General features: G+C 44.6%; 3 protein-coding genes across 10 annotated transcripts in view; all 3 read left to right on the top strand.

Moving 5' to 3' along the window:
• The first annotated feature begins 464 nt into the window (after positions 1 to 464).
• On the top strand, positions 465 to 7217 carry kiaa0895l. Of its 2 annotated transcripts, none has more exons than XM_048973582.1 (7): positions 465 to 650; positions 2500 to 3249; positions 3326 to 3469; positions 3558 to 3690; positions 3879 to 4184; positions 4293 to 4390; positions 5447 to 7217. In XM_048973582.1, the coding sequence occupies exons 2-7, from the start codon at positions 2527 to 2529 to the stop codon at positions 5606 to 5608; spliced, it is 1566 nt and encodes a 521-aa protein (XP_048829539.1). In that variant the 5' UTR covers positions 465 to 650; positions 2500 to 2526; the 3' UTR covers positions 5609 to 7217. The 2 variants fall into 2 exon arrangements, with proteins under 2 accessions (XP_048829539.1, XP_048829538.1); XM_048973581.1 differs by having other exon boundaries at positions 2497 to 3249.
• Positions 7218 to 9490: 2273 nt separating this feature from the next.
• On the top strand, positions 9491 to 16605 carry LOC125706858 (diacylglycerol O-acyltransferase 1-like). Of its 7 annotated transcripts, none has more exons than XM_048973702.1 (18): positions 9491 to 9728; positions 10460 to 10669; positions 11026 to 11113; positions 11569 to 11609; positions 11697 to 11782; positions 11911 to 11963; positions 12679 to 12787; positions 12960 to 13064; positions 13257 to 13316; positions 13485 to 13588; positions 13867 to 13905; positions 13985 to 14026; positions 14506 to 14550; positions 14652 to 14764; positions 14865 to 14930; positions 15042 to 15129; positions 15791 to 15853; positions 16009 to 16604. In XM_048973702.1, the coding sequence occupies exons 2-18, from the start codon at positions 10536 to 10538 to the stop codon at positions 16165 to 16167; spliced, it is 1395 nt and encodes a 464-aa protein (XP_048829659.1). In that variant the 5' UTR covers positions 9491 to 9728; positions 10460 to 10535; the 3' UTR covers positions 16168 to 16604. The 7 variants fall into 7 exon arrangements, with proteins under 7 accessions (XP_048829659.1, XP_048829660.1, XP_048829658.1 ...); XM_048973703.1 differs by having other exon boundaries at positions 9491 to 9749; positions 10470 to 10669; XM_048973701.1 differs by having other exon boundaries at positions 9491 to 9749.
• Positions 16606 to 17221: 616 nt separating this feature from the next.
• wwp2 (WW domain containing E3 ubiquitin protein ligase 2) overlaps positions 17222 to 22348 on the top strand; it is a 28578-nt gene continuing 23451 nt past the window's right edge. The window contains 5 exon segments of the mRNA XM_048972684.1: positions 17222 to 17328; positions 18365 to 18446; positions 19029 to 19185; positions 20320 to 20441; positions 21155 to 21292. Coding sequence (XP_048828641.1) covers positions 18377 to 18446; positions 19029 to 19185; positions 20320 to 20441; positions 21155 to 21292 — 487 coding nt within the window. The 5' untranslated portion in view covers positions 17222 to 17328; positions 18365 to 18376.

The raw sequence follows: 22348 nt of genomic DNA, 5'->3' as shown, positions 1-22348 counted from the left end.
GACCTGTGTGTTTGAATATGTTTAATAGATCAGTTTAAGAGAAAATGTTGCATCTAATGATTATTCATTTCATTTTCACACTGCTTTTCTTGAGGGTTACATTATTGATTTGTTTCCTTTTGTACTAAAACCTGTTTTATTCCTAACATGGTAAATCAAAACCACTGGAGAGGTGCTATCCTACAGAATAGAACATAAACGATAACTCTTAAACCTTATTTTTCAAAAAGTATAGGTAAATATTTGTGTAAAATGAATATAACTTTAAATATATTACAATGGTGAACATATAGTTCTACGCTTAAAGATAAAAGTACGTAGTTTTCATTATAGGCTTAATTCAACTTCTTTGTATTTGAATTACGTATAACGGAATGGCGACGAACTGAACGGAATTGAACGGCAGTGATGCGTGATTACGTCATACGCACAGTCACGCGTGAACGTAAGCACGCACACGGCGAGCTCCAGCGTGGTCCATCTTTCGTGATCCCCTGTTACATATTCCAAAGCGGTACATTCCCGGCACTGATCCGTTATACAGATACGATTTGGGGTAGTACCGGGAGCATAGTACGCCACTGCTGATTCGCCATGACTGAAACCCCCTTAAGTAAATAAACCGGGGTACATTGCAAAACCATCGTGAGGTACGTTTTATAATAATTATTTGCTAATTATTATGAATTATTATTTTTGGGAAGAGGGTTATATTGTCTTGGTGGTATCCTGGGCGGTGTAGTTACAGGACCTGAGCCAAGCTACCACATGTTGACAGGCAGCGGGCTGGGATAGATGCTGTCGTGTGTTTATATTACAGCTTTACACTGTATGTTCTGCGGTCCATCTGTGGCCAAATCTGTCAAGGAAGCAGAAGATTTTTTCTCTCCTGCTCCTGATACAGGCGTAGCGGCGGAGGGCCGAGAGGCATGAGCGGGCTGGGAAAGGGGCTGGACGCTACGCTGGTTGCAGCTGTCCTGCATTCATGCAAAAAAAGCCTTTTGTCCCTTATAATAAACGACTGTACGGACGATGTCTGCGCTTCAAGCAGAATATCAAAGGCAGCGTGTCCTCCTTAATATCTAATCAGCCTTTGCACGAGAGCGTCGCTTTCCGATTCGCTGTAACAAAAAGAAAGATGAAATTCACTTTTTCACTGTTGTATTCATTTACACGCATTTAGCATTAATTAGCTAACAGTTTAAAACTATTTTCATACTCAAATCCATTCCGGTTCACCTGTCCAGAGTGTTCATTTTATTGTACTGCTGTCCCTTGCCATACTGGAAAGATACACATGTCATGTTATTTATGTCCTTTGTATGAAATAATAAAGAAACAAGATTGGAAGGACTAATGTGCACTGTGTGTATTATGTAGTTTTCAGTATTACATAGCTGTGTACTTCTCTTTTTGTGAGCAGTTGGTTAGATATACTTAGATATACGTATTGCGGCTTACACCAGCTATAACAACTACTTATCCACAATGAACCTGGAGCCTTTTCCTGGAAGCACAGGATATGAGATGGGACACCCTGGATGTGATTCATTGCATTATAGGCCAATCACTAGTACAATACTACAGGCAATTTTAAAGACACAAATTCACTTTATGAACCAGAAGAAACCCACACAGAGAGTGAGTCTCACTGTTCAGCAGCAGGTAAAGTGCTGTGGGCTGGTCTCGTATTTGGGGGCACTGTACTGTTGGGATTAAAACTGGTATAACTTAAATATCCTTCTTGCACCCCCCCCCATGCACTCTTGATAAACATAATAAACAAATTTAAATGATTACATGGTTTTCCCTTAGGTGTGAATGTGTGTATGTGGCTACCATACGATGGGCTGGGCTGGCTCTGGGCCCCGGCACCCCTGCATCAGGCGAGGGGGCATAGAAAATAGTTATGGAACTTTTCACCTGACCCCCCCCCCCCCTCCCCAATTTCCTTGCCTTGTATTTCTTCTTGTTATTCCATTTGTTGTTAACCTTTATCACTAAATATTTGCACACAATTCCCCATGCAGCTTCTGTGCATGTACTGTGTGCAAGCCGTTGCACGAGGGATCTTACCTATCTCCGGTGAGGTTTTTGCAGAACATCGGACCCCAGCCTCAGTTACCAAACGCACTCATGAGGAAGCAGATGTACTGCGATGTTCCAGCCACATGAGCTGCGTGCCTGCAGACTCTTGTACTCTTGCGTAGCCAAGCGGTTCTCTTTACTTGCACGCTGTAGGTTTAGCCAAGTCCTGTGGTGAGAATGTCTCAGAAAATTGTCACTTCCCTTTTGCTAACCTTTTCCCATACTATTGAAAAGGACAAAACACGGCCTGTATGACATCATTACCCCATTATACAGGGATTATTCCCATAACCCATTGCAGGGCACACACACCATTCACATCTTCATTAATATTTTACGAAACTTGGTCGTGTGTTATCTCATGCTTCTGCTGGCGATGTGAGGTTCACTGGGGAATTTTCTTGTCAGCAGGTGCGCTGAGCTGGAGCGAGTGAGGTGATGGTGCTGGATCCCGGGGAAGGCTGTGGAGACCGGCTGCAGGGGGTGGGTGGGATGGAGGACACCCGGGATGCCCTGGAGCCGGAACATAGGCCCAACCGGGCCAAGGCAAGGCCTCGAGCCGGCAGCGTCACCAAGGGAGAGGCCCCTTGCCCCAGCAGACAGCGGTCCCACACCTGCTTGGAGTTGGGCTGCCGGGCCAAGGGAGCAGCCTGCCCTGACGGAGAGGGGCTGGCAGCCCGGCGAGCTTCCGCAGGTGCAGCGACCCGGCGGCCTCTCAGCCTCCAGGTGAAGCGGCAGCGGGGGGCGGAGTCAGAGCAAAGACGGGTGCAGCAGCCCCCCTGGCGCAGTGCCCAAGCTCCTAACCCTCCCGCTCGCAGCCTCACTAGCCCCAGCTTGTCCCCCGGAGGTTGGATGCGGCGTAGCGAGAGCACCTTCGCAATGAACGGGGGCCTAGGTGGCACGATCAGCAGGGGGCGCATGCGTCCCGCCACTTCCCTGCCCCACATAGCCCGGGTGGGTGGACCCGCCCCATTGACCTCACCTTCGTCACCCAAGGGCTCCTGCCTCCTGGTGGCTTTACGGCCCATTAATATGGAGCAGGAGCGCGAGGCATTCTTCCAGGCCGGCTTCCAGTATGAGCCACAGTTCCAGTACGCCTCCCCACAGCCCAGCGCCGTCTTGGAGAAGTACAAAGAGGGTTCCGGCCTCTTTCTTGCACAGGTTGGCCACCCATCTGTCTCCCTGGGTCTGTCGTCAGGCCGACTCCGGCCGTGAGTGATGCCGCGTGTGTTTGCAGGCGGTGGGGATCATGGAGTGTGTCCTGAGGAGGTTTGGCTCTTACGAGAGTTTTGAGGAAGCCACCGGGGGCAGCGTGCTTCCCAAGAGCCACGTGTGGGCAGCCGTACGCAAATACCTGCAGAAGGAGGGCTGCGTGGGGGAGGTGAGAGCGTGGGGAAGGCGGGGCCACCACAAGGAGCTGCGGCATCCTTGGCGGGACGTGTGACATGCCGTGCTGCTTTTTGACCCAGGTGGTGGTCCGCCTCTCCGAAGAGCTGCTGTCTCAGGCTGTGATGATGGTGGAGAGCTGTAGGCCAACTCTCACGATCAACCTGTCAGGAGCGAGGCAGCATTGGCTGGAAGGCATGCTCCGTCATGAGATCGGTAAGCCCCCCCCCGGGTGATGCCAGAACATTCCACAACCTCAAATGGGGTGCATCTTGATACGTCTGTGTCCGTATATATGTCCGTCACTCGTATGCCAGCCTGACTACCCCCACCCCCCCACATGCCAGCTCACACCCCCAAGCCCATTGTAAGCCCTCCCCCTCCACCCTGCTCTGCTTCTCCAGGCACACACTACCTGCGCGGGGTTAACAACAGCCTGCAGCCCTGGGGCAGCACCACGGGGCGGAAGCAGTTCGGCTTGAAGCCCGCCAACCCCACAGAGGAGGGCCTGGCCAGCCTGCACAGCGTGTTGCTACGGCGACAGCCTTTCCTGTGGCGCGCTGCCCTACTCTACTATACCGTCTACCACGCCGCGGGTATGAGCTTCCGCCAGCTGTTCGCCCACATCAGCCGCTTCGTCGAGGACCCCGACGTGCGCTGGGAGTACTGCATCCGGGCCAAGAGGGGGCAGACCGATACCTCCCAACCAGGTGGGAGTCGGCTGTTTCATCGAAGGCCGATGTATGGTTGAGGATCTGTTGACTTGAGAGGCTTTCTGCCATTGGCTGTCTGAGGATATGTCTCGGTGTGTCTGATAGGCTGCTTCAGTAAGGATCAGGTTTACCTGGATGGAGTGCTGAGGATCCTGCGCCACAGGAGGAACATTGACTTCAAAATGCTTGCCTGCCTGGGCAAAGTGAGTCCCCCCCCCCGACTGATCGCTTATGAATCCATAGTCTTAAGGCTGATCTATCCTTCTGCGTTGATTTGATGGTGTAAGTATGGCGTAGTCATGGACCCGGTGCCGGTAACTTACGCCATGACGTCATCCCCAGAAATGTAACTACACATTGTGGTGACGCAGGCCGCAAGAATTGTGATTGGTCCTCTTTATGGCATTAGTTTTTTTATGGGAGCAAAGAAAGCGTACATCACAGGTGTACTTATATCGTTGATCGAATCTTAAGTGCTATTTATATCTAGCAATAAATAACCCGCTCTAGGCATCGCAGGTGTATAAAACACTCAGTATGACTGCGCCAACTTCACTTACCTCCGTTAAGTTTATTTGTACTTTACAAGACTTAAAAGAAAAAGTAAAACGTAGTGTAGACATTAAACATTTTTACTAATGTGTTTGCGAGAAGTTGGGAGCAGCAAGAAATATAACCAGGACTCGATAAATGGATACCTTGTTAAATGTTTGTTTTCTGTTTCATTTGTGTGATTCAACAATTGAATTCATCGCAGGGAGGGAAGATAACAAATGCAACATCCAAGATTATGAATTACCTGCCACTTTAGCAGTAGATTAGGGGGGCTGTGCCAGTGACCAGAAGGTTGGCAGTTCAAATCCTTGGCTTGCCGTAGTTGCTTCACTGTTGACCCCTTACCCAGTTCCTTAAAGCCCAGTCATTCCAGGGACTTGCTTCACAGTTGGAATTCACTTTGTATAAAAACATCCACTAAATAAATAAATGTAGTTCTTGACACTAACATGGATGTTAGAAGGTGGATGGATTTGGGTGTGTGTCCATATACATATATATATATATATATAAACTGTCCATGACTGTCTGCATTTATGAAGGTATTTATTTTTATTTATTAATGTGTTTGTGTCTGTACATATATAAAAAGCTAGTGGTTGTCAATTCAAGCATTTTGCCCTAATGAAGTGGTACCACCATATTAGTAATAAGTGAGACTGGTAACATTCTCCGTTGTAATGCTACACTCTTGCTGTCTGTAGGTGTCTTACGAGGATGTGGAGCGGCTCCGGCGCCTGGCTGTCCTGCAGAGAACCAGAATCCCTCACTTCATGCGGGACCAGGAGCGATACCTGCAGCAGCTGGACCACATCGTGACGGTCAACGAGCTGGTTGACGACGAGCTCCAGGAGCTCATCCCCTGATTGGCCGGGCGCGGCCCACGGACCCGGCGCACCTGCCGCCAGGCCCACACCTGGCGTCCTCTACCCAGCCGTATTACAAACATAGCTCAGTACCACGTGCTCATCTGGACACCTGAGCTGCATTGCATGCTGGGAAAAAAAACATTTCCTCGCAAGTGTCCTGACAAAAAACACCCGATTACCTCGGATGCTGTACCTCGGCTTGGCCAAGACCCATCCCTAATCACAGGAACATACATCCAGTGCCGTTGTGTCAAACCCAAGAACTGCAACTCCTGTTTGGGATTGCATTTTAAATTTTTAATTCTGTATTTATGCAAGTATTTATTTTTATTTATTAATGTGATTTGGTAAAAAAGAAAATGAAAAGACACTGGCTTTATCCCTGCTTTCTGAAGGGCCTTAGATTATCCTGTAGTGTTAAAACCTGTTTAACAGCATGTGGAATCCCAGCCTGTTTTCATGAGAGGCTTAACCTTTCTGTCCATTGTAGTTAGTTCAATTCATGTTTGAATGTTTTAATGGTGCTTAACTTCATCTGTCCTGTTGGTTATAGTGTGGTGCGGCTACATTGTGAAACTGAGCGAGGTGTAAAATTTTATGCCTTAAAGACGCACTTGAAGAATCAAGACACAAGCAGCACCTTGCAGGACCGTTGCAAGGTCTAGGTCAGCATTGAGTAACGCTGGTGAGCTAGGAATGGAAGCTGAGAACTTCGTAGGGATGGACATTTTAATGGAAAGCAAGTGAGAGGGGAAAGGAGTGAGATACACTAGAGAATAAGGAGCAGTATATGGTAGAAGTGAACCTTGTAGGAGGTTAGTGAGAAGGCTTGGTTAGTTAAGGAGGAAAGGCAGGTTGGGGACACTCCTTTAGCATAGCATGTGGGCCACGTAGAAGTAGAATGAGCTACAGGTTTTAGCAAGAAACGCATGTGTTGGTTAGAAGTAGATACAATCCTTGATTTGTAACCCTACTCATTACTCTTTGTATTTTCAAAGCAGATGGTTATAACAATGTTGAAGTAGTTCTTTGGTGAAGAAAGGCTATGGGATATACTTCTCCTGATGGTTCCGCGTGATGTGATCAATGGGGATCTATTACTGCAGTGGTGTAGTGCTGGACTGATGGGATACACAGAGGAAGCAGGCGCATTTCAGGATGGGAGCTGAAAGTCCAGCTGTAACACTTTTGTAACCCCTGTGACTAACCCCAGGTGTATGCCTGCCCAACATGGCAGTTTATAATCGTATATCTTTGGTGCTTTAAGCCTGTCCTTCATTTCCCTCCTTTTTTCCCACTTTCTCTCCCATCTGCCGCCATCTCCCTTAATCTTACCACTTGCCATCTGCAGACAGTTCTCAAAAGTGTCAGGATGACAGCAGGTTAATTTGCTGGCTGGGAGTGCCTTTTCGAAACAGCAGCTACTGAGGCTATTAGAGGTTGCTCTTTCCTTCCATACGTACTATTCAAATGCTGATGCACTTAATGTATAATTCAGCCTGTCGCGTCACTTCTATTGCATGAATGTTGCACATTTTATGTTAATCAGTATTTCCAGTTTATAAAGCCTCGTAATAAATGTTGCCGTTTGTGATTCCTTTTTCAATTCAATGAGAGTTTGCTTTGTGTGTGATGGTGCGTGTGATTCCCTGCAAGGCAACATATGACACGCTAACAGTTCCTTATGCTACATTGCTGTTAGATGTTTAGGGCTTTACAGAGGGCACATGACAGCAAAAAAAAAAAAAAAAAAAGGGGATAGGGGGCGCTATTCTGCTTAAAGCACATTTCTGAAACGTCTTTCACCTAGGAAAACTGGAATAGCATTTCAGGAAAGAGGAGGCATCAACTTGCCAGACTGGGCATCATACTTACCAATAAAATGCATTAAATAACTTTAATCTAATTAGCTAGTCTGCTTGTGCATCCGCTTCACTGTTTAGAAGGGTAAGGTATTCAGTAACGAGCTAGAATCTATAAATCAATGGTGGAATTAAATTTGCGTGGATTTTCATGTATGTAGTACCTTTTCGCCCCCATCACCTCCAACACCCTCAAGAAATATTCATCAGTCATATTGGGTACTGTACTGTGCAGAGCCCTTAGGCAGTCAAAGAAAATGTTTAAAGCTATTTTTCTGTATTGTAGTATATAATAATAATAATAATTGACACTTTTATTGATCCACGTAGGGAAATTGTCTTTACGCCTCCCACAACTTGCTCTTTTTTCATAGAGGAAGTTGTCTGTGAAGGGCTGCCACCTGTAGCAGCGCCCAGGGAGCTGGGGGTTAAGGGCCTTGCTCAAGGACCCACAGGCTGAGGCTGGGTTTGAACTTGCGACCTTCTGATTACAGCCCACTGAGCCACACGCTGCCCCCTTTTTATATTTGTTCAGATAAAAAAATTAGTATATTTTCCAAAGATTTACTAGAAAACATTGCGTTGGTTCCCAAAACGCTCTTCAAGGGCACCCTAGCCATTGCATTTATTCCCCACTGGCTCACTTAATTAATTAACTTCAATTCGATTTAACTTAATTATCATTGTACAATGCCAGGGCAAGTGTACCATGAAAGGTAAACTGCAAAGGGCGATGCAAGAAAGTGTAGATGATGCAATAAATTAAAATGTCTGAGAGAAAGTGCTACGACATGTCAGAGACGAGGAAGTATTGGAAGTACATGAACACTGCAGAGGGGCAGAGCGGTGGGTAGCAGCCTGCCATGGAAGCCCGGATCCACGCAGCGATGTCAAACGTTCAGAGGCTACAGGTCCTTAAAGCCACTGTAATTGTATTTGAGTTGCCCGGTTTCCTTAAACAAATCGCTTCAGTCAAATTGAACTAGGGAATGATTATTTTTCCTTAAGTGCTTACATAGAATAAAAACACTCATACAAAAACACCTGCCCCCAGACTTCCAATGTCCTGCTCTCAAGCCCGTCGCGTGACTGACAGCTTAATCTATAGAGCCATATAGCAACTCTTCAGTGCCGAGTATACAGTGTGGTCACAGTACGGCACTGATTACAGTTCCCAGTTGGAAGACAGAAAAATGGTTTGGTGATTTCTTGCGGACACCACACACTGAGGGCAGAACAAAGGATGGGGGGTGGGTTGATCCTCTCTGTGTTTCCTTCAAGAACTCCAGTTTCCACTCGGAGACTGAAGACATGCAGTTAGGCTAATTGGCTTCTTTAAATTGGCCATAGTGTGCATATCCCCTGTAATTAATTGTCTTCCTATGCAGTGTTTACTCCAGCCCGGCTCTGACCAGAGAGTATAAGTCCAGACCAAGATTTTGTTTCAACCAACCTGTTGAGTCCTCTGTCACTGTGACTCTTTATACTCAACTGATTGGCTGAAACAAAATCTTGGTCTGGATTTGTACTCTCTGGACCTGAAATCTCCACCTCTGGCCAAGGTTAAAAGTTGGATGGATAAAGATGGATGACACTATGCATTCCTGACACTGTTTGTATCTTTCACCTGACTGTTGATACCTCATTCATCTTGCCCATTTGCTTCTGTGTTTTATACTTATCGTCATGGGAGAAACTGACAAAACTAAATAAAATGAATTATTTCATCTGGATATGTTTATTAAATTCAAATGTCAAAAAGGATTTTTTTAAATTCTTTACATTCATCATGCCTGTGTCACTAATTAAGCATTTAGGCCTAATAGGCACAGTGCATTCGATATATTTATTAATTCATCTGTGAATTGTAAAGGCGTAGACCAACTGTGATTTAATACATATGATGCAGAGGATTTTAACGCCCGAATACGGTATCTTAACTGAGATTATTAATCGCTAATCGAATTTGAAGACGTATGTTCTTCCCCTGCCCTAGCACTCGCAGTACAGTAGCTTTGGGATGTACTTAACATTCACTGTGCGTCGTCTTTAACAGAGCAGCATCTGATGGGAGCCGATGGGAATCATCTCTAAAGCCTTAAACATCATTTTCGCAGCATTTTGAGCCTTCAAAGCAATATACTCTTCTGCCAGATCATACGTTGCAATGTAGCGTCTGGTACAGCGGAACCATATCGATAGGATTTGAGCGAAGAAACTATGGGAAGAATACGGTGGGATCGCGGATCGCAAATGTTAGTGAGGCCGGGGTACCGGTAAGCTCCTGGGGCCGGGCTGACATGGCCACACATGCAGGGAAAGGTAGGCTTCGTCCGGCAAGCTTATCGGAGATTCTCCCATTAATCGTACAGAAATGCAGGCCTTCCTCATCTTTCGGGGTTTTTAAATTGAGCGACTCGCAAAAATCCCCTAAAAGTATGGATTGTGCCTTTAATATGATTTGCAAGTATTCCTCATTGGAATACGCAAACGTCCGTTATACATCTCAAGGTTAAGGACAGGGAAAATTAATTTTGTCAAATACATATGTGGGTGTGTGTGTGTGTGTGTATTTACATATATATTGTTAATATTTCTTTTTGCAAATTAAGCGTATATTTAGTTTTGAGCACGTTTTTATCATACATGGTTACGCGATGAAAAGTCATATTCACTGAACGATGGCGATAACGAAGGTACACTTCACACGAAGACTAAAATAAAAATAAACAGCGGACCGAGGCGGCATAGCATTAGGATATTAGTTTCATTTAGGAATTTTCCATTTCTGAAATAAATTCTCTGGATTAATTAGCATTAGTGGCCGATCTAGCTAGCCTACCTAAAATCTATATTTATCATATATACTGAATCTTCTCTGTTTTTTTGATGTGATAGTTAATTAAAAAAAAAAACATTATATTATAAATATGTCATATTATATATCTTCAGAGTTCCGGTGTTGTAGCTGATTCAATTTTAATAGTGTCTTCCAGATGTAGTCAAATCTTCAATAGGCTGTCTTCTAATGGGCGGTGGGAATAACGCACACCAGCCTAGAGATGTCAGCAGAGTCCGAGAAACAGCAGACGCGCAACCGCATCTTCACCCCCCCGCCGGAGCCAGCAGAGCAGAGCGCCGCGTGGACTAGCGTCGATCGTGACAGCGATCATGAGTCCGACGTGGACATGTTCTGGTATTCTGACTTAATGAGAAACTAACGTAGACAGTATGTAATTACAGCAGTTATTAAGAGGACTCTGTACTTCCTTTTGTATTCTCTAAAAATGTGCCAATTATCCCTTTAGTGTGCAGTAATATAAAGAGAAAAATAAAATATCTAAATTGCATTTGTTCTAAAGTACGTACATATCTAAGATGTGCTTATTGATTTTTATTATAATTATTAAGATAATAAGGACAATTTAACCCTTGTGTTTGTGTGAGCATTGTAGAACAGGATCCGTGATATGCATGTTCTGCTTAGCAGTAGAACTGGCTTGTTGATGTTATTAATATGTTATTGACATCATCACGTTGTTGCCATGGCAGCTGTCACCGAGTGCAGGACTCCCTGCTGAGCTCCTCCAGTCGCTTCACAGATTACAGAGGGATTCTCAACTGGATCATTATTCTATTGGTGAGTCATTGTCTTGTCTGTCAATGTGCAGGATATCTTGGTGACACCCCCCCCCCCCCCCCCCCACATAAAAAAAAAACACCACACATATACCCGCAGTCTGTATGGTGCTGTAATGACTGTGCTTTCCCACGTTAAGTTTTCAGCGCTTTATAGAGAATTAGTCACTCTGCCTGAGGTACGGCACAAAGAACTTCTGCATTCTGTGTCCGATTGTGACCCCAAGAACCGGTTTGATTTTTTATTTTTGGGCCCCACTTAAAAAGGTACTTTACCCCCTACCACCCACCCACGCACCTCCCTGCCAGATATTTCAAAAACTAGTGGAGTCAGCAGATCATAGCTAGCTTAGCTGGTTAGCAGAACAAACTCCTAAATAAGGAATGCATAACTTACGTTTTCTGGGTGGCATTTAGGTCATGATACCTAATCCCTGCTCTCTTCATTTTCTGCAGGTGCTTACTCATGCTCACCTGTTCCTTGAGAACTTCATCCAGTAAGTTTGCACAGCTAGACCGATGTGTCACATGGCAGAATGTTTATGTCTGACATTTCTGAAGTTACTTCTTCCACTCACTAATAGACATGGCTTCTTGATTGATCTTCGGAAGGTTCTCGAACACCTGATGGAGGACAACTACAACTGGCCATCTGTTTACATGATACTGGGTAGGGCTCTAAGATCTCAGCTCTGTAAGCTTACGAGTTCAATAATGGTGAAATGAAACAGAGGAAAACAGTATCCAGAGGTACATAAACCTATGTTTGCAATCTCTGTGATTTTATTTCCCATACAGCTGCAAATGTGTTTGCTGTTATTGCCCTTCTGCTGGAGAAGTTCCAAGACAAGGTGGATTATTCTTCTATTCACTATCAACCATTCACACATCCATCCTTTCAATGTCTAATCCAGTCACAAGGCTTTGGATCACTTACACACAGCATATTCAGATGACCAATAACACATTGCAGTACTCATAAAGTTCCTCAGTGACACAGAACCAGTATTTTATATCAGGTGTGTTTTTCAGGAAATGACTGAAGAATATTATCTAGGTCAGACAAGTTATCATGAGTCCAACTTGCTATTTAGAACTAAATGACCTTTGGAATCATCACATCGCACCATTATGCATTTAATACACATGATGCATGTAAAAGCAAAAACATTTAACGCTCTAGATAAGTACTGAGGATGGAAGAATTAAATTCAGAGTCTTTTGCACATTTAACTCATGGTTTATTAATACAGAAGCTTCCCTGGTTACGAGTGGGTCACGTTCTGATAAGCGAAAACGCATTTTAATACAGTACACCTAACCTATGGAACATCATCACTTAGCCTACCTCAAACATGCTTAGAACACTTACATTAGCCTACAGAATTCCATTTTTGTTCACTCATTCTTATATTGCAATGTCTGTTCTTTTATCGCACTGCTGATGTCATGTAATCCCCCCCCATACCCCTGCCCCCACCCTGCAACTCTGTCATCAGAATTTCACTGTGATTCTCCGTACACGTGACTTGCGGATGAATAATGAATATATATGTCTTCCTGTAGGGGATACTTACTTTTAGGGCTGGACATTACCTGCATGTGACAAACCTTTTACTGCTGACAGTTTTCCCACCTGCAGTCATCCTGCATCATGACAAATGTATCTCTACAGGTAAGAAAACCTTTACCAAGATTAGGACACTCTCACATATAGGCATGTGAAAAATGTTAGTATGGAAAGGCATCACAACATGATATGGCCAATAAACATACTAAACCTGCGTCTGCACTTTACAATTTGTGTTTCATAAGTTTACCTAAACTGTGTACTGTGTGCTTTCCAGGTGGTGCCCTACTATCTCTCTCCATCTACACCACCTTGGGGCTCAAGCTGTACTCTTACCAAGAGGTTAACTGCTGGTACAGACAGGAAGGGGTCAGAAGTGAAGGTGTGGCCACAGTAGAGTAGGATGTCAACAATAAACCTGATTCATTGTAGCACATGGCTTAATGTGAGGATTTTGCCGATTGCTGAGAATCTGCTTTTGCAGTTGTTGTGGTTGTGGCGCTTGTTAAAACAAATCAGTGTTACCTTCACCCGATGAGTCTGAATCTTGCCAACATGGGTGTGTGTCCTGCAGGGGTACAGAGATGTATGTCACCGGAAGGTAACGGGGGAGGCAGTCATCTGAGCATGAAAGGTACAGTTGCTGTGGTGATTTTTCTCTGCATGCAGGCACAGATTTGATCTGTATTTCTTGGGGTCTCTTCCTTTGGTACTGACTTTCTTTAACAATTTTCAAACAAGACGCATGGTTATTTTTCTGAATCTGCCAAATGTTTGACAGTCGACATCTGACCTCTGCCAGACTTGTACTACTTCCTTCTGGCCCCAACACTCTGCTACCAAAGGGACTTCCCCAGGACCCCAAGCATACGCATCAACTTCCTGCTGCGTTGGATGCTAGAGATGGTGAGTTTCCACAGTCTCCTTCAGAGTCAGTAAACCACAGTGCAGATGAAGATGCTTACCTCTGTCAACATGTGATTTGTGTTTCAGGGGCAGACACATTTGCAATGTTAAGATAAACCCATAGTTGTTAAGTAGGTAGCATAATAACTTAAATTAGTTCACAACAAAAAACTGTTGAGGCGGAAATTTTGGAGAATTCAAAAACACACTAGTGATAATGAAGTTGTTTGTCTAAGTATAATGGTCAGCTTCTTAATTCAAGTTTTTTTACACCGTAGGTAATGCTCACACAGCTCATGGTCGGAATCATGCAGCAGGTAAAGCTGAATTCCCCTTTAATCCATTTAACTCAAACACGGCATTGTCAGCTGATCACTTATTCTGCTTTTTCCTCAGTGGGTTGGTCCCATCTTTCAGAGCTCAGAAACGTCCTTTTCAGTGAGTGACATCGCACTGCTGTTTTAACAAGAGCATAACCGTCTTTCTCTTGCAAGCTTATCTTTGCCGTTCAGACTGAAGTGTGGCCATGTCAAAACTTTACATTTATCCGAAACTATTTCAGCTCTGACACATATACAATTGTCCTTATCAGGAGGGAAAAAAGGGTACACAGCAAACATACAAGCATTTGATGCTGCCCTGAGAGGCTACCTGTCACAGCAACTGTGAATTTATTTAGACGTTTCTTGTTTTTATGTAGTTTTGTTCTCTGCAGAAGTTCCCAGTGGAGATCTATGTATAATCTCAAATATACGACTTAGAAAACTACAACAAAACAGCTTTGCTTCCACTTCAGAGACAGTGGAAATTACATCACCGTAGTTGTGAAGTCAAGGATGTTGCCTTATTTGGTTGCATTCGCAGTTGGATGACAGAAAGTGCTGAATTAAATTCTCACTCTCTCCCTCATTGCGAAGAACATGGATGCCACTACAAGGATTGAACACCTGGTGGAACTGGTGGTGAGTATTTCACACCACGCTTCCGCGTGGGCATGTGTGAGCCGGTCTGCACAACCACTAAGAAGTACTAAGATGACATGGGCCATCCCCTTTCCTCATAGGCGCCAAGCCATTTCCTGTGGCTTATCCTCTTCTTCCTGTTCTCTCACTCCTGCCTCAACTTGAGCGGCGAGCTGCTGCGTTTTGGAGACCGCCAGTTCTATGGAGACTGGTGGTGAGTGACACAAGGCCATAACACTCCTGCCCCCTGTTGGAGGACTGAAGTACCTCTATCAAAGATTGAGCAGTGCGTCGCTCTGTTTTCCCGACTATAGGAATGCTGAGACACTGGAGAGTTTTTGGAGAAAATGGAATGTTCCATTTCATAAGTGGACGTACAGGTAATTTACCATGGCTGCACATCCTTCCCAGTCATCTGCGTGTCTCTTCAGTTCTTCAAAAAACAATGGTAGACCACTTCTAGAATCCTCACTCTCGACTGTCTTTCATAGACATCTATACAAGCCTCTGTTAAGGAGGAACATATCACCCTGGCAAGCTGACTTATTGATCTTCTTACTGTCTGCAGCCTTCTGTGAGGTAAAACCTGTATAATGTATCCCAGACATGTGTGCTTGGAAATAACAGGATAATCCGAGAGTGCATATGGACCAAAAACATAAACCATTGAAACTGAGATGCAGTAGAAGCCTTGTTTCAGGTTTTTCCTTTGCCAACTGATAAACTAATTTAAATGCAATTTCTTGATATATTGTCAAATCTGACTAGGCTGATGACTAGGCTGAACATATACCAAATATTCAAGATTCACTCAAATCTAACCAATCTTGATCCAAAGTTTAATAGGAAATTTCTGAGTGCAACAAATGAGATAGTTAATGAAGAAGTGACACCCAAAATATGTTTGCATGCATTGCTTACAATTATCTGGAATCTAAGCAAGATTAGCATGTGAGTTTTCTACATGAAAATAATAATTACAGTGGGAAAAATGAAGTAAGACTTTTCTTGGAAATATTCAACGATGCAGAAACACAATTAGTAATAACAGATGGATAGCAGCTGCTTTCAGTGGTGCAATTGTTTTATTGGTCCACATGAATTCTGAAAACAGCTTATTTACTCAGGCAATCATCACGAGAAACAGTTAGATGACATAGAGTTGAACCTGCTAAAAAAACACTGAACATTTTCGGCCTGTTGTCTATTTATACACTTGTTCCTTGCTTCTCCTTTGCAGTATGTCATTGCTATGTCCCTGCGGACCTGTCGTTTCTGGATATTTTTCCTGATGATTTTGGAGGTGGGCATCTATTTAATCACTACTGACTTGCTCAGGGTGAACTCAGGTATCTTGTAGACCGTTTTTGGTGCTGTCCTGAGGGCTGGCTGTATGTGCAGGTGAAAGCTACTGTGTGCACGACTACTAATTTGCAATCCCCTTTACCTTCCACTTAGCTCCTGGTGGCTGAGTTCCTAGGACACCACCTCACTGGTAACTATGGCAACGGCTTCGTGTGGCTCTGTCTCTTGCTGGGCCCACCACTGGCAGTGATGATGTACTTCCACGACTACTATATGGGCCACCGTTCTCAGCCCCATTGGAGCCTTCTGTGACCAAACTTAATGCGGCCCTCCTTATTCCAACTGTATTACCAGGACCCCAACTCTGACCCATGGAAAACACCTGGTCCAAAACTGCTAGGCCTCCTTACTTTATTACCTGACACTCAAGACTAAAGAGGACGTCCCATTTCAGTGTCAACAATTTCAGGAATTCAGACATTCATTTTCACCATGTTTCTGCATATGGGTATGAGTGGTTTGGTTTTCCTGCAGTTTGAAATGTGCTCTCTTCAGGAAATTCACCATTAAGCGTCATGCAATGCTATTTTTGTTCTGTAATAAACAGATTGCCCTCTGACAGAAGTCTATTAATTTCTATAATTCCGTCTTGCTAAAATCAAAGATTGTTCTGCATAGATCAATGCTTTATTGTGTCCACAATGTCCAAGGAAGCCAAGCAAGTGTGTCTAATAAAATATAGTTTGTGTAAAGCAAGCAAGCAAATAATTTACTGCTGCATTTCAATAGAATAGAACATTTACAAGAAAAGCAAGACTCCGCTGAGCTCGATCGAGATGTGCAATGTGCGTATGTACTCATGTGATTTCAAAACGAGCTAATGCATAGTTTCGGCGACATAGAGTTTAGTTTAGTCAGGACGTACATTAAGAGAAATGTATGCTTATGGTTTTTTTGTGAGTCTTCGGGCTACTCCACTGACGCCCTTATAGTTATTGAACTATCACGTTTCACTAAAAAAAAATCAGGTTAAGTAATTTTGCTTAGGGATATTTCTGGTTATGCAGAAATATCGACGATTGACTTTTAAATCCACATCCTGAACCAGAACCCCACCAGGATGTGTTCACGAAACTGTCCGTTTCTCACCAGTATTTGTGAACGAGCTTGTGTTTGTAGTCATGTCATATTTAACGCTGTGGACAACAAAACTCATTGAATTCTGACAGAAAACATAGTTAACTATTTATCCAAAATGTGAATTTAACGCACAAAGGCTTACCAGAAAAAAATATATACATTTGTGTTTATGTAACTGTTTCCAAAGAATTAAAATGTCAAGTCACCCAGACTTTACTTTCGATATCAAAGAGCTATTACCCACAATCCACTGCGACGCCGGCGACCACGTCACGTGATTATGACGTCGAGGCGGAAATGAAAGTTAGCTAGAGCCTGTGGACTTCGTTGAAGGTAAGGTACGGTAAAATAAAAATCTCTCTTAATGAGAGTTCGAGTCGTGTCATCGGATTAATTTAGAGGAAACGCACTATTTGTCGCGTCTAGGGGTTTCACCTGCGTCTAGACTGACGGACGGCGCTTGTCAGGCGACCCTCGTACATACGCAGCAGCAGAAGCTGAGGGTTCTCTGTTTTTGTTTTTGTCCTGCTCTTTAATGGCCAAGTCACGGAACTCCGCCGCGGTGCTCGCACGTCGCTGACAGCATCCTCATTTATAAACAGGTACCTGACAGTACATTTAGATGCCATGGAGGACATTGATTTCTTTCGATATATTAAGGTTTTGGTTGTTATTGTTGGGCTGCCATAAATGTAACGCATGTAGGAAGTGAAGAGCGCAAACTGGCCAAAAAAATTCAGTAAGAACATAATTCGCAGTAGATATACTGATTATAACTAGTTTTAGACGTGCAAATGCTTTGGCATTAGGTAAACTGACACTAACCTACATTAACAATGTAATTAGACCAGGCAGGAGATGGTGGATGTACTATGATCTCATAATTTGCGGTTGTAATCGGTATTATATCGCTACCTGTTGTAAATCCTCGTTCACTTTTTTTGTCAGCGCCTTGTATGTGCTAATCACGAAAGTAAGGTATTTCGTTTTCCTTGAAAATATTTGATGTTTACATAATCACCCACGGGGAATTGTAATAACGAGCGAAGTTGAACACGTTAATTATGCAATTAAATTCTGAGCTGGTGAGTGTTTACTTTTGTTTATAAGAGCCACGGTGATCCGTCCATCAATCTTTCACAGGGGGTTATGTAGTGCAGGGTTGTGGTCTGTAGTAATTATGATGAGTATTGGTTCGTTTTGGTGCTGTGACACCTTCGTAGCTGTAATGAACGGCTGCCATTCGTGTCTCCGACGTGTGGATAGTGTTGTTTAATAGCTGTGCGTGGTCTTACGAATGGGGAAACTAAAGAGGGCCGGGGAGGACGTGGGGTTTTCGGGACTGTAATCATGCCGCTGCATGTCTCAGGGCTCCGACGTCATGGCAGCGGCCAGCGTGAGCAGACCTGGTGCCGTCCAGACCACAGAAAAGTCACCGTTAACTTTGAAAGGTAAAAGAAAAACACAACACTACTCCTACACGACCTTGCACATTCTGCTTCTGGTTTCTGGACTTTTTCACGTTGCTTCTCTTCGTTTCTCTTAAACTACCCAAGTGTCGTTTTCTTTACCTCACTCATTTTGTGTTAATATTTTTGACATATGATGTGACAGAGTAGGGAAGGATCCCCCTCCCTCCGTTATGTTACTTGTATTACTTCATAAAGGCTATGATTTAAGGCTTTGTATTGTTAAACTAAACGATTTCCGTTTCTCATACCGCTTTGTTTCAAAGGTTCCGCTAGGGGGAGCTGTGTATCCGCATGCGTGGCTTGTTACGGAGGCGTTCTATTCCGTTCGAATGACTGTTTGGCCCTGTTAACATTTTCTTCCTACGAATACGCCTAGCTGACCATAGCGATAGACGCGTAACACAAGTGATAGCAAAATGATAGAGATGTGTGGATCAGTAAAATACTTAAACTTCTCACAGGCTGGAAATATCGAATGAGTTTGTTTTGGCTGGTCATGTTAGCCGCTCTGCTGTGCCCTACTGCCGGGCGGTGACGAGCTGTGTTCCTCCGTTCCCCCAGTGCTCTCAGCTAGGCCACAGTCCCCCAAGCTGCCTAGCCGCCACTCTCGCCTCAACTCTTTTGTGGAGGTGATTGCCGACGGCCTGACCTGTGAGACCAAGAAGACGGGCAAATGCAGCGGCCACCCTGATCTGCAGTGGAACGAGGACCTCACCGTGTGAGTCTCCTGACGTGACCTCTCCCAGTTTGACGTCCCCTACACACTCATACCCTCCGCTGCCAGCCTAGCCTTTACTCTGTATAGAATCCATGATATCTCTCTGTACATAGTGTTATGTAAGACCAACTCCAACAGCAACAACCCAGTCACCGTGAATGGAAGTTCCCTGGAGGAGGTACAGTCCTTCACTTACCTGGGCAGCATCATCGACCAGCAGGGTGGAACAGATACAGACGTCAAGGCAAGGATCGGCAAAGCAAGAGCCGCCTTCATCCAGCTCAAGAACATCTGGGCTTCCAGAGAACTGACCTTGACCACCAAGATCCGTCTGTTCAATTCCAATCTGAAGTCAGTATTGTTGTACGGGGCCGAAACCTGGAGGACAACCAAAACCAACATCCGAAGAATCCAGACGTTCATCAACACCTGTCTCAGAAAGATTCTCCACATCCGCTGGTCAGACACCATCAGCAACACCAACCTATGGGAAAAGACCTACCAGCCTTCAGTAGAAGCAGAAATCTGGAAGAGAAGATGGGGATGGATAGGGCATCCCCTCCGCAAACCACAAACCAACATCACCAGACAGGCTCTCAGATGGAACCCCCAAGGCAAGCGGAAGAGAGGCCGTCCAAGAAACACCTGGAGACGAGACCTCGAGGCAGAAATGACAAGGATGGGCTACACCTGGAGTCAACTAGAAAGAATGGCCCAGGACAGAAACCTCTGGAGATCTACCTTTGGCGGCCCATACCCCGGAAGGGGTGGAGGGCGAAAATGATGAAATGAAATGCCATAGTGTTATGTGCCCCCTCTGCCTGTGTTTTCAGTTTAGCTTTTTTCTTTACCTGTTGCCTTTTAGCCAAGGTTTTGAGCCTTGGACTCCTGGGCAGTATGAGTATTAAAAACGTGTTATAAATTGCTGTGGTTGATGGAGGCACAGTTTTGCTACAATCTGTTGAGAACGTTACAGGCCAAGAGTATGTGTTTGTGTGATAGAAAGGTGTGCTCTACTTTGGGATTCTGCACAATATCTCTACAATCCTCATGCTGATTGCTCTCCATGTCCGAATGCACATGTGGGCAAAACTGGCGTGTTGGTAATCACCTGACCGTTACCTGTGTGTGTAGGAATGTCACTCCTCAGAGCAAGCTGGACCTGAAGGTCTGGAGCTGCCACACGCTTCGTAAGGAGCTGCTGGGGAGCGCCACCATTGACCTGCTGGACATGCTGCGCTCGCACGACGGCAAGAGTAAGTGCGCGCACACACACACACACACACACACACACACACACACGGAAGCATGCACGCACACTCGTGATCTCTGTCAGGGTGCAGCATTTGCTCTTAGTCTGAAGCAGTTAAGGATTCCTAACCCTCTTTTCCAGCAAAACTTAATCAGGTGAAAACTGATAACAAACAGAAATGTGAGTTACTATTTTTACTAGGGTATTTTCTCAGGATTTGCAAAGATGGTGAAACCCATACACACACACACACACACACACACACACACTTTTCCCTCAAGCAATTTCTAGCAGTTCTTCGATACTCAGCCACGATAAGGAAATAGTTGTAGGAATGCGTTATGTGGATTTGTTCTCTTGAGAGATAATTATGCAGATGCTGAACTACTTTTGGTGCCCTTACAGCGAGAGTCAGTGTGTTAGTATGGGACCCTTTCATCATTTTTTACTTTTTTTTTGTATTATGCTTGTTTGTGAATTATATTAGAAGGTAAAAATCTGGGAAATAGGGAGTTGACTGTTTAGAGTTTATACAGCTGCAGGTGTTTTTCCACTCAGAATTTTAGTAAGACTGTCTAGGTTATAATAATTGGCCTCTTGATGTTTTCACGCATGAGTGCTTTTATGAGCAAGCTGCTGTGAGACGGGGCCACTTCACCCTCTACTTGTATGACGTTTCTCTCCTTGTCTTTTTCTGCTTCCCTCTGTACCTCACAGTGGAGAATCTCCAGCTTAGCCTGGTCCTGCAGACTGAGAACAAAGGCTTGGTTGTAGCGGGAGGAGAGCTGACCGTCTGTCTGGACGGCCTGGCTGTTGATCTGGGATCGCTGCCCAATGGCAGCGCGGCAACAGGCAGTGAGACCCGCCTTCCCGGACACATACAAGGACACACAGACAAATACACGCTGGCCCTCGCGAACGGGGCCCTGTTCACTCTTAAGCAGAAATAACATTTGTGCATGCACACGTGTGCCGAGGGGGCATGGTGAGCGGTTGGGGCCGCTCCCGTGTGCAGACAGTCTCTCTCGAACACCCTGTCCTGCGGTCTCACACACGCCATCCTCTCCATCTTCCCACCTCCAAACTGTGCCTCGCTGAGCCAAAGGAGCAAATGTCTTTCTGTGGTGTTTAAGGAAAGAACCAATCTGCGGGTAGGGTGCCCGCTTTGGACTTTCCTATGTCTTATACACATTTTGGGGTCAGGGGGGTTGGATTTTGACAACACTGCAGAGTTGGAGAGTTTTTAAAAAAAAAACGTTTAGTCATTATTGTCAGAATGCTTCAGTATCGTATTGAGCTAATTCATATGAGGGATGGCTGTATGAGTTATAAATAGGTTATTAATTCTGATGGAAATTGCATGTTTACAGTAGCTCAATAAACATTTAGACAGTAATAAGAGATTTAGACACTAATAGACAGTAACCAAAAATAATAGACAGCAGTGAACAGCAGGGAAATTATTGCACAGAATTCCATTTTATCGGATCAGAAATGCATAGAATTCCGCAGTGGTATTGCACAGTGACGAATGCATGTTCTGTGACTGCCTAAGCGGTTCTCGTCCGATTGGACAGCTGGTCGCCCCTGCTGCCACTGGATAACTCGCTGTAGAATCTGAAGATCATGTGGTAAAAGCCACGATGTGTAAATGGAAGATTGTTAGAATGTTTGATGTAGCAGTGGAGGGGAGCACAGACAAACGGCACCCAGTCAGCGTAGGAGTGCCGTTTGTGTAGCTAAACAGTGAAACACCACGTCTGTTACTCAGACTTTACTTTGACGTGGGATTTCGTAATAAGCATATCTTAAGCATTCTCGAGTGGAGCGAACTGTGACTATAATTGAACTGAATTAAACAGATGCATTTTAAAAGGTAACAGAATGAACAAAATGAAAAATAAGACTGGC

This window comes from Brienomyrus brachyistius, chromosome 13 (assembly GCF_023856365.1).
Source record: "Brienomyrus brachyistius isolate T26 chromosome 13, BBRACH_0.4, whole genome shotgun sequence".
In the NCBI taxonomy this organism is placed as follows: domain Eukaryota; kingdom Metazoa; phylum Chordata; class Actinopteri; order Osteoglossiformes; family Mormyridae; genus Brienomyrus; species Brienomyrus brachyistius.
Note: the sequence above shows the minus strand (reverse complement) of the source record. Positions and strands in the feature narration are given on the sequence as shown.